General features: G+C 42.3%; 4 protein-coding genes across 4 annotated transcripts; 1 reads left to right on the top strand and 3 right to left on the bottom strand.

Moving 5' to 3' along the window:
* Positions 1-1,040: 1,040 nt before the first annotated feature.
* On the bottom strand, positions 1,041-4,506 carry LOC115746461. Its single transcript, XM_030682222.2, has 5 exons — positions 4,365-4,506; positions 3,620-3,851; positions 3,410-3,477; positions 1,438-3,087; positions 1,041-1,277 (listed from the first exon to the last, which is right to left on the bottom strand). Exons 2-5 carry the CDS (start codon positions 3,702-3,704, stop codon positions 1,065-1,067), a joined length of 2,016 nt encoding a protein of 671 aa, XP_030538082.1. The 5' UTR covers positions 3,705-3,851; positions 4,365-4,506; the 3' UTR covers positions 1,041-1,064.
* A 10,239-nt stretch (positions 4,507-14,745) lies between these two features.
* On the top strand, positions 14,746-17,370 carry LOC115746531 (aquaporin PIP1-2). Its single transcript, XM_030682332.2, has 4 exons — positions 14,746-15,186; positions 15,780-16,078; positions 16,869-17,009; positions 17,101-17,370. The coding sequence occupies exons 1-4, from the start codon at positions 14,859-14,861 to the stop codon at positions 17,194-17,196; spliced, it is 864 nt and encodes a 287-aa protein (XP_030538192.1). The 5' UTR covers positions 14,746-14,858; the 3' UTR covers positions 17,197-17,370.
* A 1,257-nt stretch (positions 17,371-18,627) lies between these two features.
* Positions 18,628-20,548, bottom strand: LOC115746529 (BTB/POZ domain-containing protein At5g41330). The gene has a single exon (XM_030682331.2). The coding sequence runs from the start codon at positions 20,296-20,298 to the stop codon at positions 18,895-18,897; it is 1,404 nt and encodes a 467-aa protein (XP_030538191.1). The 5' UTR covers positions 20,299-20,548; the 3' UTR covers positions 18,628-18,894.
* A 1,308-nt stretch (positions 20,549-21,856) lies between these two features.
* LOC115746530 lies at positions 21,857-25,189 on the bottom strand. Its single transcript, XM_048276193.1, has 2 exons — positions 24,891-25,189; positions 21,857-23,532 (listed from the first exon to the last, which is right to left on the bottom strand). Exons 1-2 carry the CDS (start codon positions 25,017-25,019, stop codon positions 22,309-22,311), a joined length of 1,353 nt encoding a protein of 450 aa, XP_048132150.1. The 5' UTR covers positions 25,020-25,189; the 3' UTR covers positions 21,857-22,308.
* Between the last annotated feature and the right edge of the window lie 352 nt (positions 25,190-25,541).

Genomic DNA, 25,541 nt, shown 5'->3' on the forward strand with positions numbered 1-25,541 from the left:
GTGCTAACCAAATAGAACATAATAATATTGTTCATGAATGCACCAAGCACGGGCATTCACGGGTGATGGGACTATCGATATGTTCACCAAGACACAATTTTTTTTTTTGGTGAAACACCAAGACACATTCACTTGGGTGTTTTCTGAATCTTTTCTCCAATCACCAGTTGACTTCAGGACTAAGATTTAGGATTAGGTTAATTCTAGTTTACCTCAATTGAATAAGTCAAATTGACAACCCGGGTAGTCCCATTTCTTACAATCATCCCAGAACTATCTAACTCCCATTAGTAATCACAGTATACCAGATCCTAGCAAAAGTTACAAGGAGATTCTTATCAAGACTTGCAGCTGGACAATGTGTGAGTATATGTAACTTCGATACGTCGAGTGAGCTTGACAGGGCCACAGATGAATCATCGGCTCTAGAACAAAACTCGCCAGGTTCATGGTCCATCTCGAGTTTTTTCACACATGATGATACATAGCCACAGGGAAATTCACTGCCGGGCAATGCTTTTTCGCAGGATTCCTGAAATCCTCGGTACGAAAGATCTGTCTTCATATTCGCATTTCTACTCCATCTCCTCTATTATATCCTCCAGGATGCTCTCTGCCATCTTGCTAACAATGCCTTCGGCATCCTTTCGAGTGTCCAACCAAACTCGAGGCTTCGCCAAGTCCTTTTCGATGAGCTGTTCCCCAGCGCGTGGTTCTGTTTGGAAAACAAGGTTCCAATCGATCCATTTCATCGCCTCAGAAACCACATTTTCATCCAGTGGAACCATCTTGGTATTTAGTCCAAGAAATCTAGAATGCCAATGGTATGCAACTTCTTGGAGGATTTCATCAACATAATCATAGAGGAGTGCGTGATCGATGCCCAGCCGATCTTGCTGCGTCTCCATTGCACCAAATAAAGATGGTGGAAGAAATTGGTCTGACTCGGGGTGCTTCACCCAAAGGTCATTCCAGGTTAAACCCGAAGCTATCAAAAGCCACCTCACGTACTCAGATGTCAGTCCGAGCTTAACATCAGCTGCAAGTATCACAATGCACTTTGGTCAATGAAACAGAATACGAATAAAATGAAAACAAGAACTATATGAGGTTAATTTATTTTTTCCATGATGAATCCTACCGGGTTCAGATACGGTTCTATCCAAGCTCACAGTAGTTCTGGAAGTAATCACATTATCTGTGTTCTGGCCATTTATAGATCTTAATAAGGAATCACACACAGAAGAAGTTTCCGGTTGATTTTGTAGAGGTGAATCCTGAAAATATCGAAAGATGCAAACTTGTGAGCTGTATGAAATATCCTAAAATGACTGTAAGAACTGTAAAGAGAACAGGGAAGAGAAAAAGACATATAAGCAATAGTAGAACAATGGAGTCGACAACTTGGTGACTAAAGTTGACAAGAGAAAGTGTTACCAATTCATCGGTGCTCTGATTAGCGCAACAATGTGGCCCATAATTCAATGCCGCAGGTTCTTTAGGATCGATGCTATTTGGAAGCATATTATTTGTTGTTTCTGCAATAACAGATGCTTCAGCAATGCCAAGATGTGCCTGGTTAGAAGGAGCTTGACTAAGCTCGCAAGGTACAGATATACCTTCGGAGACTGAATCAATACGGAAAGGGGCAATTTCATGCATTTCGGTTTCAAGAAGTTTCTCTTGAATTTCTGGGTTTGCTTCAGCATGATTAGACAGATCGTCTGGATTCCTGCAAGTATGATCATTCAGGGTAGGGACCTCCTCATTTGACCTTGGTGGACTTGGTACATTATTCTCTTTTTCCTTGTGAATCCCGAGTCTGTTCTGATAGTTTAGATAGTTGCTGTAGGAGCCGAACCTCATCTGTGAGGTAAAAAACCCCACTTCCTCTTTTCTCCCAGAAATGGGGAAGGACAACAAGTCTTGCTCAGGCAAAGAGAGCGACTTCCTTGCAGTATCAAGGAACTGCTCATCATCACCTTTTTTACACAGATCTTTACTTAATGGCATAGAGAGATGCATCCTAGCTTCATCCACATTGAAGTTTCCTTCCTTGTGATCTCTATCACTTCCCGTACGAGCAACTCTGCCTGTTGTAGCAGATTCACATCCGATTTTCGCTCGGAGACCATCAGGCTCACCTGCATCACCTTTCCTCTCAAGATCAAATGAAAATTTAGGCATCTGTCCCTTCTTTGTTCTGCTTAGCTCGGTAGCATTCCTCATTTTCCTTATCAAACTTTGAAATGGAAAGTGCGACTCTCTAACGGTCGGGACCTCATTTCTTGTGCTATTGTTTGTTTGTGAAGATGAGCGGGTTTTCTTGATGTTGCCTGCAGTTTGTGGTCCAGGCCTTAAAACCACTATTGAAAAGTGCTCTTCACTGCTTCTCCTGGGACGGCGTTTTCCCCAGCTCTTGATCTTCTTCCAGGAAAGCGTACCTGCACTTTTATCTTGAATCCCACTCGTATCAATGGTACTTTCACACTTCTGTTCTCTTTCCTGACAGTCCCGCAATTCTTGGATGTGCTTCGCTACTACAGAGTTTGGGTCATCCAGGAGTTTAGAGAATAATTGCTCGTTGGAATTCAGCATGTGCAGTGAATCCAAGAATTGCTTAGACTTGTGGCCTGTCCGATCATCACCAAAGTGGCCACCTTTGGCAAACTTCTGATTTACCAGTGCCTCCGCCACTCCGTTCCTATGAAGGGATTGGACATTCGTCTTCTTCAATTCTTCATTTTCTGCCACACTGATGCTTCTACAGCCAATCTCTACTCCGCTTCTGGGATGTACCTGATGGCAAAACATTCCTCTGAATGTCGACTGAGGTCCATCCACTAACATAGGATGGGGAAGTTTCCGTGGAGAACCCGTATTTGGATCATTTCGTCGAGGCCTACGGTGTGTCTTCCCTTGGCTTTTGGATGAGTGACTTGGATTCTCAGGAAAATGCTTTTCTTCCTGCTTAGCTTCAGCATTCTCTCTTTTTAACTGCTTGCTAATGTGCCTCTCTTTTTGCCCCATTTTATTTGCACTTTCATCTCTGGACTTGACAACCGGAGTTGTGTGATCCTGTTCGTCCTATAAGTTACAGATTGCCAATCAGATGCATTGCTCCATCCAGCAAAAATGTTGAGAAATAACATCGCATTTACAAGAATGTTCCACCAGAAAATGTAAATGCAACCTATGGCTGAGTTCAGATTTTGAATATGTGTATTCTGCTTCGTAGTAAAAGGTTACATGTGGATCATTAGACTTAGCTGAAACAGAGGAAGATCTGGCCTAATCATGGAATTGCGGGGAATCAATGTTGTCTAAATCATGCTTCTATAGTGTGAAGTATGCAAAAATTTGTGTGATCTCAATAGCAGAGGTCCGAGGAAACAATAAACAGACTCACCGCAGCAACTTGGCTCTTCTTATCCGACGTGTGAGGAGATTTATGTCTCCCTTTTATATGTAAATCATCTGCAGAGGTAAACAAATCAATAAATTCTACACTTCAAACTCGAAACACTTTATATTTGACGTTTATTTTCTTCTGTGCTGCAGAAATAAATCGAGATTTATGGTTCCTCGATAAGTGATGCGGTCCGGTTTGAATTCTCACCATGGTTGTGTCTAGTCCCCGAATGCCTCGCATCTTTGAGCAGCTTCATACGTAAACGACCCGGGAGAAGCTCGGAAACATTCATCAAAACCCCACGACGTGCAGCCCAATTGGTACTTGTCGTGGAACCCAGCGCTTTTCGATGATCTCTTTCCCTTGATACTTGTACTAGCGCTCCTCGCTCAGAATTGCCTCTTGGCTCCTGTCATTCAGGCAAGGACCCCCAGGTAAACTGCAGTACATTGACAGATTGAAAAAGAAAAACATCAGGAATGAGAGAAACCAGTTCTTTCAACTGTTTCATTGCAAAGGAACATCTAAACTCGCAGCAGATTCCTCAAAACTACGATCTTTTTGCATAATTAGTCGATACACACAAATTCTTCTAATGCAAAACATACAGTTCAATTCCTCCGCCCTTCGTAATTCACTTTTTTGGGACTACACGCTGTCAAACGGATTTGCCTATTTAGAGTGATTCGGTAAAGGCAAGTCTATGTTGGAAAGTAAAGTACTAATCCATATGACAGAAAGTTGCTGATTTTGAGTCTAAAGCTTGAATTTTTGCAGGGGAAAAGAAGGGTCTGGACATAAAAAACAACCAAGTCTAAGTTGTCAACTCTTGCCTCATAGAACTCTTCATTTGCTGGAAGCAGAATACGCAGGATTGCAACCGAATACCAGGGAAAAAGATTTCTCAAGAAAGCGAGGGCAAGACTTGCAGAGAAAGCGAGAAAAGAAGTACCAGAAAGGGGACAACCTAAGCTTAAGTGCTTAGTTCAGTCAACTCAAGATTTTCTGAGGCTAACTTGCAATGGGTATGCTTGAGGATTCAAAGTTACATCGAACCCATCAACAGGAAGAGAAAGAGGAGAAAAGGCGAAGGATGAGGAAATGCGAAGGTGAGAGGAGAGGGACGAGAGAGAAGGTGACATGAAAGTGTGAAGAAGACGTTAAATAAGACATGGGGGTGGGAGTCATTATGATATTGACTGATAAACAGAGTAACCACCACAGTTTCTACAGGCTTGGAATTCAAGCAAAGCTAAGGCCGCGCATGATGACATTATTTCTACTTTAGAAATTAACTTTCGACCAAAAATTAATTTTTTTACTTCTATTCCAAAAATTAATTTCTGATCATAGAAATTCATTTGGTAACAGTTAAAAAATTTTATTTCTAAAATATTATTAACAGAAAATTTTCTATAAAGAGTTATTATCAATGGCAGAAAAATTTCTATTTTATTTTTTAACTTTTTAAATTTATTTAAAAATAGTTTTTATTATAAAAAAATATTATTTACATTTTACTCCGGCGACCGGAGATGGCGACTTGGCTGCGGCGGCCGGAGATGGGCGGTGGTCGGTGGTTGGCAATGGGCAGCGGATGTGGTGGTCGGTGATCATAGCCAAGAACGGGTGGCAGCAGGCGATGGTCGGTGGTTGGTGATGGTCACGAGTGGTGATGGGCAGTGGCCAGCTGTGGTCGGCGATTGTCAACGGTAGCAGTTGTCAACGATAGCGGTTTTCAATTGTTAATTTACTACTAAATGAGTTTCTTTTAGATAGGCAATTTACCCGGGAGAAATCATTTTTTTTTAACCTTTCCCTATTTGCCAACTGAAAACGAGTTAAAGACAGTATTGAACTGAAAAATTATCTCAACGTCAGTTGGTGCGCAGCAATTTTGACTAGAACTCTTCATCATCATCGTCTGAAAAATTCAATTCCGAACTTAACATCATAAAGATCGGACGCTGCTAGATTGCTAGGACTTTATACCGAAACAAGCCGAAACGACCAATCAAGTACGACACACCGTTTAATACAACGTGTTTCGACAAGAGGTTTCCGCGTTTTTATCGATCTAATCACATAGAATTATCCATGGATTATCACAAAATAAGGTGCGTACAAAACAAATGATCCCACCGAACCTTGTCTGCAACTGTTTGTATAAAAACTGTGGCTGACAGCACCGTAAGGGGTTTGAATCATTCAAGTCCGTAAGCAACTTCTACTTTTATAATCAACCTGACATTCGAGGATGTCTCCTTGTCCACATTTCAGCCATCAATTCAGGCCTTGAATGCTCATCCTCTGTACGTATTGGTGCATTTGATTCGGCTTTGGGGAAATGTTTTTGGGAAAATACAAAAGCCTCTAGACTATGAAGGTTTTTGAAATACAAATAGTGTTAGGTAAACTGTATTTTAAAAACACATAGACGACTTTAACTTAAATGTCGGTTTGACAAAACCTACACTTTGCAAAAGACTTTTGCGCCTCAAGTCATGCAACCAAGGCCTTAGCGTGGATGGCCAGCAGCCAGAACTGACCTCACCAAAGAGGACGCGTTTGGTGGGTACATTTCCAGAATTATGAAAGTTGAGCGAGGGCAAAGTTGAAAGATAAAGTAGTCATATTTGCATTTTGGAAATGCAATTGCTATCCCCAAAACTCTCTAAAAAAAAAAAAATTTATCAAGCCATTTGCATTTGGCTGAGGGGCTCTGAAACCCCAAAGGGCTTTGGCAAAGCCGAACCGAACGCACCTATAGAAACCACTGAAGTGGGATCTGATTAGCAGTTATGATGTACATGAAAATGACCATTGCCCAGAAGAAGACACCGAAGAGAAATCCGCTCTTGGCGCATCATCAAAAGCTTCATGTGATTGCCCTGGCGTGCCGGCTTGTTAATCGTGTTCAACACATGCGTCCACAGATCCTTTTTCATTAATCTTACATTTACATGTACCAAGTCTTCATGTAGTGCGGGATCTTTCAGTTTTCTTGTTGGTCTTCCTTCCACCTGCTCTCGGTTGGATCAAGAACTTGCCAAATCGGAAGCGGAATCCCGGCTTATCCGGCCATAGCGACTCGAAACATCTTTCTTGTGGCCCGAGTTTTGTATCATTCGATGGCGAACCGTTGTCTGAATTCGCTTGTTGGTTGGTCAAACGGGGACTTAGAACGAACATAACCGACTTCGATTTGGACACTTAAGATAGCTTTGACCATTCGAAAATGTAACACATATCTGTCGAAGCATCAAGGGATAAACATCGGCACACGACTCTTCAACAGACCCACTTCCAACCATGAATCCCCTCTTTTTCGTTGTTCTAACCTCGACCATTCAATGATGAATAGAAGCGCAATTAAAATTATTGGGGAGCACCTGATTTGGAATCCATCTTCTTTTACATGGAATAGCGACGATCCAAAGTTCAAGTGTGCCACCCTATGTATCTAGCTCATGAAAACTGTCCCTCACGAATCGTGTTAGATGAGAGACTCGAGTACTAAAGCCCGGCCTCTCATCACAAGTCGGGCTCTACTCCATCCACGTTAATCAGTCCCATATTAGATTAATTCAACTAAATAATATACCTCGCATCAGAAAAACTCTTACATCGAGTCTTTCATTAAGTCTAGTCGGCGACCTTGAATGTCATGTCGTTTTCTACGAAGGGCTGTAAATCAACGGCCATGAATGGCATCGCTTTCCTCCAAGCTCGTTCTTTTCTCGGCCTTGGACCGTAGTACCGTACACGTTGAGCTTTTCTTAGGCTCTAAGACTTGCATTCCACGACGTCATGGCTTGGAATTTAAAGCTAGCGTCTTGGGGGAAATCTCTTCGGACGTGTGCGAACCAGAAGCGGAATGACGGGGAAAGTTCAGAGAAACGTATAAGGGTACGAACAAAAGAATTGACCGTTGACTGTTCTCCTTCAGATGAATCCCGTGATCGATTTGATCATCGAATATTGCCTGCTTATAGTATTAATACCATGAAAGGGACTCCAAATATGATACCAAGTACGACACGAGCATCTTTTCCTTCCGTGTAAGCCGGGCTTTTAAAGAAGGGGAAACACTGATACCGACCCGTCCTCCGATAACGTGTTAGGTATGATCTCGAAAACCCCCTAAAAAAAAAACGAAAGAGGAAATTAAAGGGTGTACTTTTTAACACCAAGAATACAACAAGGAAGTAATATGAAGAGGGTGAATGTAATTTTTCTTTTTTTAGATTATCGAAAAAGTTTTAAACCTATCTTGCACTCGTGTCAATTCAGTCATAAACCTTATAATATGGCCAGTTTAGACATAAACATTTTGACGATTTGTCGATAGATTCCATTCGGCTAATTTTAGATTGAAATCGTAGATGTGGATGCCGATCGTCGTACGTGGCATGTATGGCACGGCTGGCGGATTTGGAGAAGAAAAAAGGTTGAAGGATGAGCGATGGGATTCACATGTGTGGACTTAAGTGTCCAAATCACGGTGGACCAGATCAAATTGCCAACGATGTCAGATCAGAATTTCTTCTGGGCCCGAGATCAGATCAGAAGTTAAACTTGTTGCTTCTTGTTATTGTTTTGGATCGATTTCTTTTTTGGGATTAGGCCCATACCCTAGGCCCAGAATAAGGCGACAAAAGTAAACGAACTAGCAGGACAACTTACCGATTCTCCTAACATGTTCTCTCTATCATTTGCAAGACTAATCCTAATTAGGTTTTTCAAGAGAGAAAGGAGCGGGAACGGAAAATAATTTGTGAACAACGAAGTTGGTTCTCTTCTAATTGCGCGAATTGATTAACTCAACTCGTTAATCGATGTGGAAGTATTCCTCTTTCAAATAAATAGCCCTTTCGAACGCAATCCCAAAAAAAAAACAGGCTGTACAGTTACACGACCGAGAAATTAGTTATGAAATGACAGTAGGACACCAAGAACGGCAGTGAAAAAAGATACCGTCACCAGAGCCGAGACAACATATGCATCGCCCGAGCATCGGATTGTCGGATTCCCCTCGAGGGGAAAGGCGCATTACCTTCGCCTCTTGAAAAACCTCCGGTGGCGACCCGCGATTGTTATAATTACCGCAATGCGGGAATTAGGTCATCAATCTGCTTTTTTATTTCTTTCAATGATATATTTTATGTGTTGAGCTTGATAATAGACTGTCAATGCGGGAACTATGAGGCTGGAAATCAATAATGGCATCCAAGCTGCATGTTCCTCATGGCTAATGTTCACGAATTGGACTTAATTGACATCACATGATCGAATGCCATACAGCCAAACCAAAACAAAAAAGAGAGATGCACATAATTGATGCTGAAGTCAAACAAACACGAGAGACCCATCAATATGATTATTTTTCTCTATTTTTCTAATGGGGGTGCGAAAAATTCAAAAAAAAAAATTATAGACTAAGACAAAGATAATCCCCCAACGAAGACCTTATGTAATATTCCTCGTGCACAAAAAGAATATGTCCCGCCATTGGCCCAAATTATCATGCGTACATTTCGTGATGTACTAAAATATTCAAATCGGATTTGATAAGAGGGGATATGATATGCTTTGGAATTCAAAATAGGCACCCTTCCTACCATGATGTTCTCGGAGAATATGACGTGCGTACGTTTAGCGGAAAATAAATGCTCTTGAAAATATTTTTTTTTAAATGACCGCTTATCTCATTTACAAAAATAAATGATTAAAAAAAATCAAATTTATATGATTTTATTATTATCGATAGTGAAAATATTATTTAATGACTAATTATTTTAAGCAATATAAATAATTATTTCTTTTTTTAAAAAAAATTCATGCTTTTTATCCGATGAAAAAAGCAAATTAATGCTAACACTCGAGAAATTTAAAGCTAGCATCAATGCCGCGTGCCCTTGTGGGAAATCGTATGTGGGGAGAGATTATTGTTGCTTCACACGATGAGCTTTGCTCGGATTCTCGCGAGGCTGGGGTTCCAACTTATGTAGTACCGACACTTTTTGGAGGCTTTTTTGTGTCGCGTTCAACACTTTTTGATACGTAGTCAGCACTCTAAACACACCAGCGACACGCAAGTCCAGCATCCCGACACGCCACTTCGACATACACTTGATCAATTTTAAGCATTTTCAATGAATCAAAATGTAAATATATATCTAGCCATCCTAAAATTAGTATATTCAGCAAATCCAACAAAAATTAATTGTGAATCTCTAACGTAAGAAGAAACTCACCATTGATATTTTTATATACTCATAATAAATATATTTAACATACAACGTGTCAAAATTTTTTACATTTGGATCATGTAACGGCGATAATTTATTCCTAAACATTTTCATAAATATTGTTATCATCACCTTCACGCCGACCGCTCGAACAACTAGCTTTCCACCACATGGCACCAGGTGATTTCAAAAATTCCTAGCTGTATTCAACCAACAAAACAAAAAGAATTCCTAGCGTCATCACGTCACGACGGTCGGAAACTACGTAGCATCACGATACACGAATTATTTTTTAAAAAGGTAAATTTTTTCGCACAACAGACGAATGGTGGATTTGGTTCAACTTTGGAAATGAGTTTTGGGAAAATGTAAATACTTTTAACTTAAGGGGTTTTGGGAAAATGCAAATGGCATTTGGTAAAAAGCTCCTTTGAAAAATAGTTTTGGGGCTAATTAGTATTTGGCAAAGCAAATTTGCAAAAGGGCTTTCTGCCATATTTATTTAAATAATAAAAAAAGAAAATCCAAACCCTATGGTTACGATTGTCGATGAACTAGATTTGGCTCGCCGGCGGCAGTGGGTCGATGCCGCCGGGGGACGAACGAACCCCGGCTAGGGTCGCCCTGGGGGTCACGAGACACCCGACCCTCTCCCGGGCTCGTGGCCAAAGGTCGCTCGACCTTGGCTAGGTCCGCCCTAGGGTTGCGAGACGCCCGTCGGCTGTCTCCCGTGTTGCGAGACCCCGGCGACAAGGCCTGAGGTCGCATGAGTCAAGCGACGGCCGCCGGGGGTCGCCCACCCCGGGCGACCTCGGCCGACGCTCGCAGATCCGGCTGGCCGGTGGCCGTAACTAAGGTTTGGATTTTTTTATATTTAAAAACCATATAACAAAAAAATAAGAGGCAAAATTGGAATTTGAAAAAATAAGTAAGGGTAAGTTTGGAAAACAAAAATCATAGCTCAGCATCTGGCCAAATGCAAAAAGCTTAATGATGTCAAGCTTTTAGTATTCCCAAGACTAATTTTCATCTCAAATCCCCTTGAGAATGATTGTCAAACGTCCTGTATTTTTTTCAAAAAACTTTGGAGCCCCAATGAGCTTTGAAAATGCTCAACCAAACCCACCTAAAATCTCAATGGAAGTCAAGGTAACTCTCGAGAAATCGAAAGCGAACATCGGTGCCACTCTGTCCTCGTGGAAATTCGTCCACGGGGGAAGATTAAGGTTGCTTCTTCGCTCGAATTCTCGCGAGGCCGGTGGTCCCGACGGCCGTGATGTGACAACACTAAGAATTCCGAGAAGAAAAAAAAATTGCAAATCCTTGACATCACATGGTGCCACGTGGTGGAAAGCTAGTGGTTCGGACGGTGGGCGTGAAAGGTGATTTTTTTTTTTTTTTGGGAGTTGCGAGCTTTAACGGTTGATGATGCCCCGCCAACTTAAAAAAGAAAAAAAAGAGAAAAAAAAGAAGTTTGAAAACAAATAAAATAAATTTTTCAAAGAGCTTATCATTTTTTTTTTCAATTTTTTGCCCTTTTTGCTTTTCCCTTTTCCCCATTTTTTTTTTAATGTTACATTCAATGTCACAAATGGCTGGCATTGGACCCCATGCCAAAGGAGTGAGGCATGTGAGTTTGGGGAGGGTATCCTATAAGGGTGAGTTGGCCAACCCTCTCCCTTTTATAAGTACAAAACTGAACAAGAAGATTGCAATTTCCAATTGAAAGGGGTGATCGAAATCGAGGGCCAATTGTGGGCCCCCCACCTCGATGAGTTTGGTGATATGGTAGGTGAGCACAATTATTAAGGACCCCGTGAACTGATCCGGACAATAGAATTAACACGATATTTCGCTTAAGCAGTTTAGCTAGAAACGAGTCACGGATTTAACTGTCATTAGCCTTCGCAATTACAAACGAGACGGATTTCAAAACACGATTGAGAAGTTTTGAAACCTATGCATTGCGTGATCGGACATTTCAGAGTCGAAAGGTCCGTATTGCTGTTGCGGACCGTGCAAAGGTGTTCGTGTTTTAAGACATGACAACCCAAATTCACGTGGGATTTGCCCGAACCATTTCACGCCGAAGTGGGGGACCATTTACAAGTGACGAGAGTCCCCGTAGAAAGGGACAGACTCGTAAAATCACGTATGCTGCGGGGACAAAATTGTAAATTCACGGCACCGCGATCGTTGTGGAGCCGTTGCACATGCGCTATTTTTCATCCTCGAGTCCTTTCGCTGTCAACAGATCGAACGGTCAAAAAGGCGGCTGATTTGTGCTGAGCCGTTGGATTTTGACCGTATCTCTCCGCTTTTTCCATTTCTCTTCTCTCCCTTTTTTTTTTTACTTTTGTTTTTCCCTCGGGGTTTAATTTTTTGTGGCTGTGATTCTGTTACCGTTGCTGGAAGCATCGTTGGTTCGCTTCGGAAGGAACCAGGCCGGGCCCCACTCTTTCAAGTGCAATTTACTACTGGGAAGAACGTGCGACTTTGATGAAAATGCTCGATGCGTCGAGATCTTTCTCGTGTAGAAATCTGGACCGTTGGATCTTATGTTCTTCCGTGAATTCGTTGATCCGAGATCGTTTAGATTCCCGCAGAGAAAAAAATGAAATTGCTTAGTTATCACGACATGTCCCATGATGAGATGTCTGAGGTCATTTTGATCGATAATTAATGAGTTTATCGTTTAAAGAAAAACAAGCATTCATCATTTTTATTTGATTTTCTTTGACGCGACTACTAAAGTATATATACACGCACACGCACGCGTCAATGAAGTTGGCTAGAACCAACTGATTAAAATCGGTCTTTCAAATGAAATGCGTAGGTTCATGGGTAAAATCATACAAACTGGCTAAGGCCGGCTCTTCATCGGATTAACTCTCTAAATCACTTGTAATTCTCGGATAAATCGTTTTTGGTTATTTAATAATTTGTATAGAAGCCGCGACAAAAGAGATAAGATATTGGATGGCTAAAAAGAAACTCGAAGTGCTTCAACCATTTTGTCAAGGGAAACTAATACATTAATAATGCAAAACATAAATTCAATACATTTTGAAAATGAAAAATAATAATTCGTGAACGGCTCCCAGGTCTACCCTTAGAATTGCTCGGCTCAATTTCAGGCTGGATCCAAAGCGTCCCAACTTGGTTTCTGGCTTGGGAAATTCCAGAACTAGCCATGACTTGATGAGTTTTAGGTACTTGATCAATGAATAGACCTGGTCTGGAATCGATCACCTGACTTACCTCAATGACACGTTTATACTTCCATCTTTTAAGGAAAGAAAGGAAACACAAGCATAAAAATTGATCACAATTATAGCCCCCATCTAGTTTTTTTTTTTTTTTTTGGTAAGGTCTAGTCCCCATCTAGTTTCCCACCAAAAAAAAAAAAAAACATACATATTGTGACCATAGTGAGCAAACAGCTACTTTTTCAACCTTCACCTAACTTTCCAAAACCATTGAGCTAAAAACACACTTCACTTAAGCTTGAAGAAATTCACAAAAGGAAAGACAAATCTACCATCTGACGAGACAACCCACCATACAATCACATTGCTGATGCTTGTCATCCACAAGAAAAATTCTGATTTTGATGCAGTGGATGCACCATGGATGAATCAAGCAGCTTCCAAAGAAACAACCCTTCTGCTGTTCTGCATTAAAAAACATAAAGAAGAGCACATGACTGCCACTGCAGGGGGATAAGAACAAAGCCAGCAGGACCAACCAACCTGTCAACATGCCCTTGCCCTTTCCAGAACAATCCCTCACTTGGAAAAAAAAAAAGGAGACATAGTAGATCATTATGGCAGTTAGGTCCATTCAATTTGAAATTTATAGACCGTTTCCTTAGGCCAACTAGGGACTTCCACAAATTCAATAGCAGAGAATTCAGAAGTCTGGAATTCAAGCTTAGGTTATCCCTAGGTACGAGCTACTCTATCTATGCAACATGCACGAATAATTTAACTGAAGCAAAGAAATATTTATAGCTTGCAAGGTAATCATTCTATCTTTTCTGAAGAGAAATTTGTTTCGTAATGTAATTTTATTATTTTTTTAATTTCTGGAGCAGATTTTTAATCCAGAAATAGGTTTGAAACATAAATGAGAAGTAAAAATCCTACTTCTCTATTTCTAGAACCAAAAACAGAAATAAAAATTCTTCTCATCATTCACTCCCTCTCTCTCTCGCCCTTTCGCCTATCGCCGCCGTCAGCCGGTTGTCAGCCCATTTAAAGTTCGGCGGCCGATAACTGTAAAAACTTTATGTTGTTATCAAATAAATTGATTTTGTGTTGTTGCTAAAAACGTTTCTCTGCACATAAACTCATCTAGGAATAAAAAAAATAAAAACTATTTCTATCAAGAAATTATTGTCAGGAACATTGTCATTTATGCCCTTACATGTCGATATGCTCTATTATACTGTTAGAGTAAGTTCAATTCAGCCTTGCGCGGAGATGAATTATTGAACATTTTTAAAAATAACTTAACGCTTGAAAGCGAAAATCTCAGGGGCAATATCCACAGTAAGGTAAAACATTAAGAAAAGAACCACAAGAAGAAACCTACAGCGCGAATGATAACCACTTTGTTCTCGGAAGTTATTTATTTTTCTATTTTATTTCTTGGATGAGTTTTTGAGCAGAGAAACGCGTTTAACAACGACATTTTTTTTTTTGTTTGCAAAACAAAAATTCATTTGATAATGGCATTACATTTATACGATTGCTGGCTGTCGATCAATGGCCGGCGGTCGGGGATGCGAAAAAGAGGAAGATCACATGCGAGAGAGCGAGAGTGAGCGAGAAATTTTTATTTCTGTTTCTGTTTTAGAAATAGAAAAACAAGAAATTTTCATATTTCATTTTAGTTCTAAACCTATTTCTCATTTAAAAATTTATCCAAAAAATAAAAATAAAATAGAGCAAAAGAAAATAAAAATAGAAGAAGAAGAAAAAGCACTGTCGTCCCCGCTCGCGTCCGCCTGTCGCCCGCAGCGATGAAACATAAAAAAATAAAATGTAGCACGGTCATCTATAAAACCACCTTTGTCATCCCCTCTGCCACAGCTTTAGCTTTATAGAGAGAGAGAGACAGAGATCAGTCCGCGAAACAGAGGAAACAGAGAATACAGAGAGCAGAGAGCAGAGCACAGAAGCAGAAGGAAAATGGAGGGCAAAGAAGAGGACGTGAGAGTGGGAGCCAACAAGTTCCCGGAGAGGCAGCCCATTGGGACGTCCGCGCAGTCGGACAAGGACTACAATGAGCCACCCCCAGCACCATTGTTTGAGCCTGGGGAGCTTTCGTCGTGGTCCTTCTACAGGGCTGGGATTGCTGAGTTCGTGGCCACTTTCTTGTTCCTCTACATCACCATCCTCACCGTCATGGGCTTCTTCAAGAGCCCCTCCAAGTGCGCCACCGTGGGCGTCCAGGGCATTGCCTGGGCCTTCGGGGGCATGATCTTCGCCCTTGTCTACTGCACCGCTGGTATCTCTGGTGAGTCACGAGTGTGTGTTGGAGTGAGCTTGCTGGGTTTACTTCAGTCGCTCCCTCTGTGTCTCTGTTTTGTTCTTTCTTGCTTGGAGATGTTTAGGATTTGTCTGGGAGAGAGCGAGAAGGGAAAAGGAAAGAACTTTGTTAACTGTCTTTCCGGGATCTTCATATTCACATGCATGCTTTTATTTCTGTCGTCCTGGGGGTTAGTTTAGACTTGTTTTCCCTTCAGAAGATGCAATTTTCGCCATTTTTGTCTCGCTTTTCCTGCTTGCTAGAGCCCTTTTTGTTTCCCTGCTTCCTGCAGCTGGAGATTGTTGAAGGACTTGAGGTATCAGTTTTTCTAAAGACTGCCTAGTAATTTTGGGGGATGTTTTCTTGCAAGATCACTTGCTATATCTGCTGTAACTATGACTTAAAATAACATAGATGGCTCTTACAGGTTACATCTTTATCACTACTGAGTGACTTTAAGGAGTAAAGGAAGTTTCTTTTACTTTGCCATGTTTTACCTACTAACGGCGCATCTCCTCAGGGGCTTCACCTCATCTCCATTCCCACGACTGATAGGTGTGTTCTGGTTTCTTGAACTTCAGGTGGACACATCAACCCAGCAGTGACCTTTGGGCTGTTCCTGGCCAGGAAGCTGTCCCTGACCAGGGCAGTGTTCTACATCATTATGCAGTGCCTTGGGGCCATCTGTGGTGCTGGGGTGGTGAAGGGCTTCATGGGCCACAAGCAGTATGAGCTTCTGGGTGGTGGCGCCAACTTTGTGAGCCATGGCTACACCAAGGGTGACGGCCTCGGTGCTGAAATCGTGGGCACTTTTGTCCTGGTCTACACAGTGTTCTCTGCCACTGATGCCAAGAGGAATGCCAGAGATTCTCATGTCCCTGTATGTGCTCACTCTGGCCTCTTCTTCCCTCTGGTGTTCTTGATATTTCTGGTGCTTTTTTTTGTTTCGGGGTTTAACTCAGCTTTTGATCCTTTGTTCATGAAAGTGGTTTGATGTAGTGGGATGATTAGCTTTGCTTCTTGTAGTTTGATCTAAGAAAGTGGGGTAAAAGGAGTTTACACAATTTGGACAATGGATATTTGCTTTTCAAGGGCAATTAAAATTGATGAGTTTGGAGGAGGAAAATTCTTAGGGAGTCAAGAAGTGGTTAGGAAATATTGATCACTGGGGGTAGGCATGAAATGAAGATTTTACTGTTATCTTGAGGTAAGAATTATTTGGCTTAATCTGAGTGCTCTGGTTTGTTGAGTTGGAGGTATCATTCCACTTCCATAAACTAAAGTTGGTGGCATAAGGAAAAGAAGCTATGCATGATGGAATTGTTTGACTTTAATGTCTTGCCTTTTTCTAAAGATTTCTGGATTTAGATCAAATAGGGCTTGTTGAATCATCATGCACATTCAAGAATTTGGAAAAAAGTTAGTTCTCATAGTAACGACTGCCCATTTGTGATGCTAGACTACTCCTAATTAGGTTAGAATACCAACATCTGAAGTAGACATTACTGAAAAAACAATCGGCGTGTAAAGAATGTTTAGCATCATGTGAAATTAATCTACTTATTTCAAACCAATGGCATGAACGAACGGATATCCATGTTGTCTTATACTTGAAAGATAGTTAATTCTAGGCTGCTCTCATTTTTTTTCTTGGGGCATCCATATTGCAGATCTTGGCTCCTCTTCCAATTGGGTTTGCAGTGTTCTTGGTTCACTTGGCCACGATCCCCATCACCGGAACTGGCATTAACCCGGCAAGGAGCCTTGGAGCTGCCATCATCTTCGACAAGGACCGTGCCTGGGACGACCAAGTAAGCTCCTTATTTTCTTGTTCAAGAAGAAAACACGATTCTCTTGGTTGATAATCAAAACTAAACTCTGAGATGAATTTGGTTTTGCCAGTGGATCTTCTGGGTTGGACCCTTCATTGGAGCTGCACTAGCTGCTGTCTACCACCAGATAATCATCAGAGCCATCCCCTTCAAAGCCAGGGCCTGAAAGTTTCATTTGCATCTCTAGCTCCTCTCTCCTTTCACTTGAGGCTTTCCTTTTTTCTAATGGTTTGGACTTTTTTTTTCCCCAATATTTATGATGTAAATTATCAAAGTTATGATGGTACGTCGAGCTTGTGAATGCTACTCCTTATGAAATGAACTATCCTTTTCTTCTCCCACCTTCCAAAGCTTTCATGGCTGGAGCAATTTGTTGCCCTTTAAATTTCGTATTGTAGTAATTAGAAAGTTGCCGGCAGAGAACCGACACCACTTAAATAGTCCTGCCTCATAAACACAAGCAGCTAAGAATCCTAAGGTTACAGCAATCCCGACAGTTGGATCATTCAAATCCAACAATCTCTTGGACACCACAGATATCAGAGAAGGGAACCTCTCTCTGTCTCATTCAGAGAATGAAAACCTCGACATGATCAGAGAACTGAATCCACAACGAATGGGTTCTTCAACTCAAAATCTGAATCTCCAGGATCTCCACATATTCATCTTCTTGTTTTTGAATAACCCGACTGAGTTACAAGAATGTACTGCAACTGCGAAGATGGCTAAGCACTTACTGTTTGCAAAGCTAAGCACCTAACTTGCCAAGACGGCTCGCTTTCTATCAAAGACTAAAAAGGCGATTGCACGAATTCAACCTCAAATCAAAGCAAAGGAAAACTTAAAAAAGACACAGGCACATGGATGGTCCTAAAGCCTAAAGGAGACGTTTTCTTTCTCACCACAGATATCATTCCACTCCCACTCCATTTGACATGCATCAGCATGTGGAGCTCGTACTGCAGACCAAGAAAAAGAACATGAACTTCTCTCTAGCTTCTCCACTACAGTTAGCTTTTTTTCACGACTCCGACTACGACGATACAAGACTGTTTCGGTAAAAGCCGTCGCCATGATATAGCCGACGACACGACAGGCCTATTAAACAAATTTATAATTGCTTTTACAGCATAAAAAAAAAAAGATTTCAAGAATGCGATCACATTGCATTGCTTCTTCATTGGAGCAAAACATCACACGCAGAACAATAAGAACAGGAGAACATATGATTGGCGGTATCCACCACCATAAATCTCCAGAGGACTGCAGCAGCATACGAAATCACCTTACAAATGGGAAGCAAGTAATGGCATTTCACACAAGATATAAAGCTTGACAGATGCACGAAGTGTTGCACTATAAAAGCCGAACAAGTAGGTGGAAACCGGGCGTAAGATGCGATCCCAGTCTATCTCTCTCTCTCCATCATTTTTGAAGAATGAAAACCTCGACTCGATCCAAGAACTGAAATTCACAATCAATGGGTTCTGTCACACAGTAGATCTTCACATCCGCTAAATCCTCTCCGTCTTCTCATTAGTTCTTCATTACAAACAAAATGCTAGGAAAAGGTCAGACTGGAGTGAGCAAGACAAAAGAAGTAAAAATCTGAACCAGATATTCATCTTCTCGCTTATGAATACGTGCATTAAACTGTTTGACTTAGGAAAATGAACTGCAACTGCAAATGACAGGAAACAAGTATCTAAATCCAACTGACTGACATCTCATTCTTCTACAATTTCTTGCTTGGGGAAGAACGAACACAAATATTTACAAAAGATTCAGCTGCAATGTATTTTACAACACAATGCTATTCGCAGACCTTTGCCAATAATCTAATAATCCACATTAATTATTGGGATCAAAATCCTCTTACTGAACTCTGCCAAACCTCAATAGACTGCTGATCCTTCCTGGTGATGAACATCTTGTTCCCTCCAAAAGCCAAGTTGGTTATCTTAGCTCCTCCCATATCTTTTGTTCTTCCCATTAAGTTCTTCCTGAATACCCTCTCTCCTAAACCGTCATCGCTTTTCTTCCCAGAGCCGATCAACACCTCTGACCACAACTCTATATCGCCCTTTTTAGTACGAAAGACATGATTCCCATGACTCTCGATTTTACAACCAACTCCTTCCTTCTTTCCATTTAGCAAGTTTCTCCTATCTCCAAGACAAGCCCAAGACTTCTCATCATCCAAGTTCCTCAAATCCTTATAAAACACCTCGCCTGAATTCACGCCAATTTTAAACATGGCAGATAGGTTATCAGAGACTGCAACATCGGAAAAGCAGTCATCTTTATCCTTCACCTCCCAAACTATTCTCCCCGTCCTTATATCCCACAATCTGATATTGCCCGATACACCTGATGGCCCACCATGAGACCCAGATGCCATCAAAAGATTATAACTTGGAATCCACTTCAATTTCGTTGCTGGAATAGCTGAATCAAGATCAGCACCGAATATCTCATTATGACCGATCTCTGTGACTGGCCTTAAGCTCTGCAAGCCATAAACCAAGATCGAATTCGAGTTCCTCCGACCTGATTCAAAGCTAGCAAACAAGTACTCACCCGATGAACCAATCGCTTGCACGGTTGAACCAGACCTAGTCACATTCTCCCAATTCAAAGTCTCTCTAACAGACCCATTCTCAAGATCAAGTATCTGCAAACCTGAAAAGTCGGTGGCGCCAGCTGCGGCTACAGCCGGCGAGATGGGCAGCAGCGAGTCAACGGCAGTGAATTGAGTCAGAATAGTCTTCTTCCTCCCCAGACACCAATCGAACGAGGTGATTTTGCTCCCGTGCGCGACGTGGAGGGACCCGAACGGCGTGGCGGCAATCGTGGACGGCGTATCGCGGCCATTCAGCGGCAAAACCACCGATTTCTCGAGGTTGAAGGCTTCGAACTGAGACGGGTTGGACACGGAATTGACCAAAAGGGACTCGACCCCATAGAACTGGGATTCAGAGATCACATCCTGGAGATCAAAGGCCTTAGCTTTCGAGGGGAGATTGCCAGTCCTGAGGAGGGATAAGATGATGGAGAACAATTCGGGGTCTCTATCGACGAAATGCTCGCTGAGATGAGCCAATTGGGAGTTGGCCACCGTAGATAGGATCGATTTGGGGCCGGCGAGAGCGAGGGTCTGCTTGGTGGTCTGGAAAATCTGACCACCCACGTTGATGGTCACCACATTGGAGTCCGTTTTCGCCGGAAGCAACGCATTAGAAGGCGTGGAGCATGAGAAAGGTGGCATTTTTACCTGAATTCCGATGCTGGGGACGTTGCGAAGCTCCAGCGAATTCGATCGAGACCTCTCCCGGAAAATAAAAAATAAAAAAAAACCCTAGAGAGGACCAAGAAAGAGCAACCCCAGGAAACAGGGAGGAAGACGGAGTGCTGAATAAATAAGGGGTAAGCGGGGGTTAACAAACAAAGGTTGGCAAAGCAAAACCAAAGAGAGGCAAGTGAGAGAACAGAAACAAAATGGGGTGAAACTTGACGTTGAGGATGTCCAGAAGGTCAAAGACGATGTTTTCCAAAACCCAAGAAAAAAAGGAAAAACCATTACGTGGGACGAACGTATGTGCTCTAATCCATCTTGTCCTTTTGAGTTCGATGAATTCTGTGTCAAATGTTAGACCCGTCTTTCCAAATAAAACCCATTGAGATGTACGAGCCAATAAATCAGCCAAATACAATCTTATTAACGAGTATTTTTCCAGGTACCAATTGTGCATAATATGAGGATGATGCGTCGAAAATAAAAAAAGATCTCTTAATTCGCGGCTTAGACAAACCCCCTTCGGGCCAATTAAGAAATTCGCAACAGTGAATAATGATATCTCTTCTCTTGGACAGGACAATGAGAGGGGAAAGTTTCTTTGTTTGCAAATTGGCGAGTCAACTAATGTGGTCGCCAAAGCCGTCTGATTTGGACCTCTGCTTTGAATGTTGGGTCTCTTCCTTCCTTCCCTTCCAACCGTCCTAGCAGTAGCAGAGCCACCGGTCTAAAGCATAGTCACAAAGACCAATCAATTGAGTAGTTGTCCTTTTGGGGGTTGGTTTGGTTACACAAAAAGAACAACTTTCTGCTCGGCAAGTCCCACCTTTGTACTGCCCAATGATAAAAATACACGGACGGCACCTTCCAGAGTTGTGACCCAGAAGTACTCGTACGAAAATCATGACACGGACAATGTTAGACAGGATCGGATTTGTCATAGATGTGGACGGTCGAGAAATGGATCTTTGCAAGGGCTTCTCGATAGAAAGTAGGATTCGAGGTCGTTTCGGCCAAGACATTTTAAACGTGATATCAACCCGGCTGCCATACTCGGACCGGATTCATTAGATATCCGCAATTGCAATCGTCTTCCAGATTTTAGAAACCTAAATCAACCCAGCGTAGACTCCCCACCACATGTGAACCAGGCAGTGTCACGGAGGCTAGGCTACTAAGACAACCGCATAGCAGATGCTTTCATCCACGAAACGACCGCAGTTACAGAACTAAAGCCACCTTCATCGAGTCCCACATCTAAATCAGCAATCTAAGAAATCCTTGTAGTCGCGCATAGTCAAAATTTGGACTGCGACGAACACAGATGTAGAATGGATGTGCCCTTTATATGTAGAACGGATGTTCCGTTTAAACATTCTCCTGACTTTGACACCGTAGACTGCAGTCACATTGATGAGCATGCCAGCCTCTAATGGAGTCGCTGTAAATGAACGGGACGCCACGCTAGTAGTGCAAAAGTGGAAACCGGCTTGAGATTTCAAAGAAGTACTCAAAACAGAGACAGACCATAGGTCTTCTAAAATCTCAGGGTTCAACCCTCCTTCAATCCTTGATAAATACCTGTTGTTTCAAGTACTTGAAAATAACCAGCATCAAAATCTCATTGTAAGTACTAATTTACACGACAACAGCTGAATATGATATGATGAGATTGAGCCTTGAGATGCCTGGGAATACCAGTAATTTTTCCTGTCTGAACTTTACAAGAGAGAGGGAAAGACTGTTCTATTCTAGTCCTAACAAAAGTTCATGGACGACCCTGTTTACCCAAAAACAGATACGGTCAACATGCATTGGTCCTTCCAATTAAATTTCCAAATTCTTCCAACTTGAAGAAAGTAGTATACTGTTAGTTTATAGACGGTCTGTCAAACACTAAAATTCACCCACCTGAGCTTTTAGACTTACTATGGTCTGTGCAAGACTAAACTAACAACAGAGTGCAAAAGCAAGCGTTGCCGATTAGCTGACACCTGGCTGTATCACTGGGAAGGACCAGTTTCCATTCTCCTCAACAACCGTTTCACCTGCCCACCAAGCCGAGCCAAAATCGGGCCTATGAGCATCTCCCCTATCGGCATTATGGAAATTGAATTCTCTAGAAGACCCTGATGTGATAGAACTATGCCTATGATGTAGCCCTTTCTCATTGTCACCTATGGAAACTCCCTCTTGTTCATTACTGGATGTTGCGCCTAAAGTGTCCTCGCTCCTGCCTTTGAGTTCACAACAGATACTCTCTCTTTCAGCAGATGCATTATTTGCAGAAATGATTGCACTTCCTGTCGAAGCAATAAGCTTGCCATCCCCGTGTCTCACATCTTCTGTAGGTATCTCGAATGATACTCTATTGTTGACTGTCAGATCGCCATTTTGGCGTTTGTTGACAGATAGATATGTTGCGACCTTGAAAACTGAAGGGTATCCATCTACATTTCTCACAGGATCAGGAGTCAATGAACCAGAATCTCGCCTCGATCCCCATTCATGGGTGCACAACTTATCAAGGTTCAAGAGCTTGGGAGGCTCACTGGATCGGAACTCAGGGACATTGAGACCACCAGCAGACTCACAACCAGGAAAAGGAGATGAAGTGCCCGAGCCCGAGATGCCAGAGCTAGGAGAAATCAAGTGGCCGACAGGGCTTCCAGGAGAAAACTGATAAGACTGATATTCATAGTTAGGGAACGGAAACCCCTGACAGGCCCCAGAGTTCCGCAGGTTGGCGTCAAGCAGCCGAGCAAACGGCACCTCTGGTGATGAGGGCGTAGTCAGATGCACGGACTCGGGAGGGGGGGTGAAGGGAGCAGTAGACGGCTCAGTTGTAAATGTCGAGAAAACAGGCGGAGATACTAACTGGGTTTCATGGGCATAAGGTCCAATAGCAAATATGGAGTGAGGTCCACCAGGGGAATACATACTTGCTGACATGGACGACATGGTGAACACACCAGCTGGAGATTGGGTAGCGGAAGGAGGTTCTGATTGAAGGAATGATGCTGGAGAGGAGGGCGGTGCCACAAATGGCAGCGTTATAGCAGTGGGCTGCACTAGATTATGAGCACCCGGAGCATCGCCAGTGGAACCCGTCGTCTCAGGAAGAAAAACAGCAGGTCCAATACGCTTCCGGTGCTTCTGAGACCCAAAGCACCAATACAAGCTCCAAAAAGCACCCCATCTTCTCTTCTGCTGTCAAACAACAAATAGAAATGTCTTAGCAAAAAAAGTGCCAGTAATATAATGGAAAAAGGACACAACAACTCGACAAAGATATTGGCATACAAAAGCTATAATTGTTGGCACTTTAAAGTACGCGCGATGCATAAATTGGTGTGAAAAATTGATAATCATAATCAGGACAAGCCATGTAAAAGCAGAACAGGTATGCAGGAAAAAAGAGCGCCCTATTATCTGCTTAGATGCCACCGAAAGCTTTGTAATTCCTCGGACCTCATAGTGGTTTATTGCCGAAACAACGCGATAAACTCATTTTTCCTGAAAGGAGGATCCAGCAAAGCATGTCAGGAACTTATATACTCAAAACTTGCTCGTGCTTGAATCCATCTGCCCTTACGACTATTAGAATTGAGTACTTGCCTTTTACTTTTCACTGCTGCAGAGCAAGATAAAACATATCACAAGCTCTTAGCACACATTACCATAAAAGAAGAGTCGATTAGTTAGGACTCTTTTGGTCGAAGGACGTTTTACACATTTTCATTCGAAGTTCTAACTCCACTGCACAACACATGAAGAACCCTGAAATAGAAACAAGTGGAGAAAAAAGGCAGGAGGAAGGAAAGTATCAAGTTAAACAAACAAAATGGACCATTTCCAACCAAAAAGAATATTTCAGAAAATGCAGGTGCCGAGTCCCGAACTCCATTCCCTATCATATCCAAAACCAAGAACCTAACCATTACAAAGTAGAATTCACTACCACAGTTATCTACATCAGAGCATTCATCCTGTTCAATTTCTCAGAACTTCTAATCATACCATCAAATCCCAATCTTTCACTCCAAATTCAACTATCGAGCCCCCTGTACTTTCGAGGTGAAATTTTTCTCCAGCAAATATCTCCTGCACTTAATTATCTTTTTGATTAAACCAGAGACAAAAAGAAGCAGATCAAAACTTTAGAAAACTGCCATTAGAAATCACTTTTTTGCTCCTCTAATGATTACCAGCAAACTTTCTACCCATCTTTTTGCTCAGCCTCTACTTGAAAAAGCGGTCTCGCCTATTTCGCGTCGGGAACTCATTCCCACTTCCACTTTGCTTTAACGAGGCACGAGCAGAAGGAAGGGAAATCTCGAGAAACTACAAATCCTACGCACGACCCAACCTGAACACACAAAATCAAAACCGAGCCGAACCGGCAGAAGAAAATCAATCTAACCACCAAAACAAATCAGACTCCCTCAGCACCACTCCCCGGATTCGACCGACAAAAAAAAAAATATAAAAAAATATATCACCGACGAGCACAGGGAAACAGCGCATCAGCACACGAGCAGGGTCAAGGAGCGACTCGCGCTCACCTGAACTGCGGCTTGAGGGACGCGGTTCTCGGCGGAGGCGATCGCCGTCGCGGCGGCGTGTATGGTCTCCAGAGCGTCGTTGCGGTCGGCGCTCACAGTCGCGGCCCTCGCTTCCCCATTCCCGTTCATCACGTCCTCGCTCTTCTCGATCCCGACGAGCGAAAGACTCCGGCTAAAGACCACGCTATCGAGAGCTTCGTGCACGCACACATGCGAGAAAATTTTCTCGAGAAAATAACCGGAAGCGAAGAGAAGTCACGGAACGCGGGTCTTCGACGACGAACCAAATCGCGTGGAAAATGAATATTACCTCCTCTAAAATAATAATCTTTTATTTTCCGAAGTCCATGTAAATGTCATTGGGGTCATAATATTTTACTTTTCAATACCTTGCAACATCGAAAAAATTCTGACATAAGAATTTGAAGTGCCCGCATATTTTACTTCAAAGAAGGACTTCGCTGAGGGTATTTTAGTCATTTAGATGAAGAGGCCGCTACCCAATCATCGTTAGTGGACGCGATATTTTGCTTCAAAGAAGGACTTCGCTGAGGGTATTTTAGTCATTTAGATGAAGAGGCCGCTACCCAATCATCGTTAGTGGACGCGATATTTTGCTTCAAAGAAGGACTTCGCTGAGGGTATTTTAGT

This window comes from Rhodamnia argentea, chromosome 3 (assembly GCF_020921035.1).
Source record: "Rhodamnia argentea isolate NSW1041297 chromosome 3, ASM2092103v1, whole genome shotgun sequence".
NCBI lineage: Eukaryota > Viridiplantae > Streptophyta > Magnoliopsida > Myrtales > Myrtaceae > Rhodamnia > Rhodamnia argentea.

Bases quoted from the DNA above. Each gene is read 5' to 3' on its own strand.
- LOC115746529 (XM_030682331.2), bottom strand. From the start codon at position 20,298: ATGCCACCTTTCTCATGCTCCACGCCTTCTAATGCGTTGCTTCCGGCG.
- LOC115746531 (XM_030682332.2), top strand. From the start codon at position 14,859: ATGGAGGGCAAAGAAGAGGACGTGAGAGTGGGAGCCAACAAGTTCCCG. The intron at 15,187-15,779 runs GTGAGTCACGAG...CTTGAACTTCAG, and splicing joins CTGCACCGCTGGTATCTCTG to GTGGACACATCAACCCAGCA. The intron at 17,010-17,100 runs GTAAGCTCCTTA...TGGTTTTGCCAG, and splicing joins ACCGTGCCTGGGACGACCAA to TGGATCTTCTGGGTTGGACC.
- LOC115746530 (XM_048276193.1), bottom strand. From the start codon at position 25,019: ATGAACGGGAATGGGGAAGCGAGGGCCGCGACTGTGAGCGCCGACCGC. The intron at 23,533-24,890 runs GTGAGCGCGAGT...GTTTGACAGCAG, and splicing joins TCCCTCAAGCCGCAGTTCAG to AAGAGAAGATGGGGTGCTTT.
- LOC115746461 (XM_030682222.2), bottom strand. From the start codon at position 3,704: ATGAATGTTTCCGAGCTTCTCCCGGGTCGTTTACGTATGAAGCTGCTC. The intron at 3,478-3,619 runs GTGAGAATTCAA...TTACCTCTGCAG, and splicing joins GGGGACTAGACACAACCATG to ATGATTTACATATAAAAGGG. The intron at 1,278-1,437 runs GTAACACTTTCT...CGATATTTTCAG, and splicing joins ATCAGAGCACCGATGAATTG to GATTCACCTCTACAAAATCA.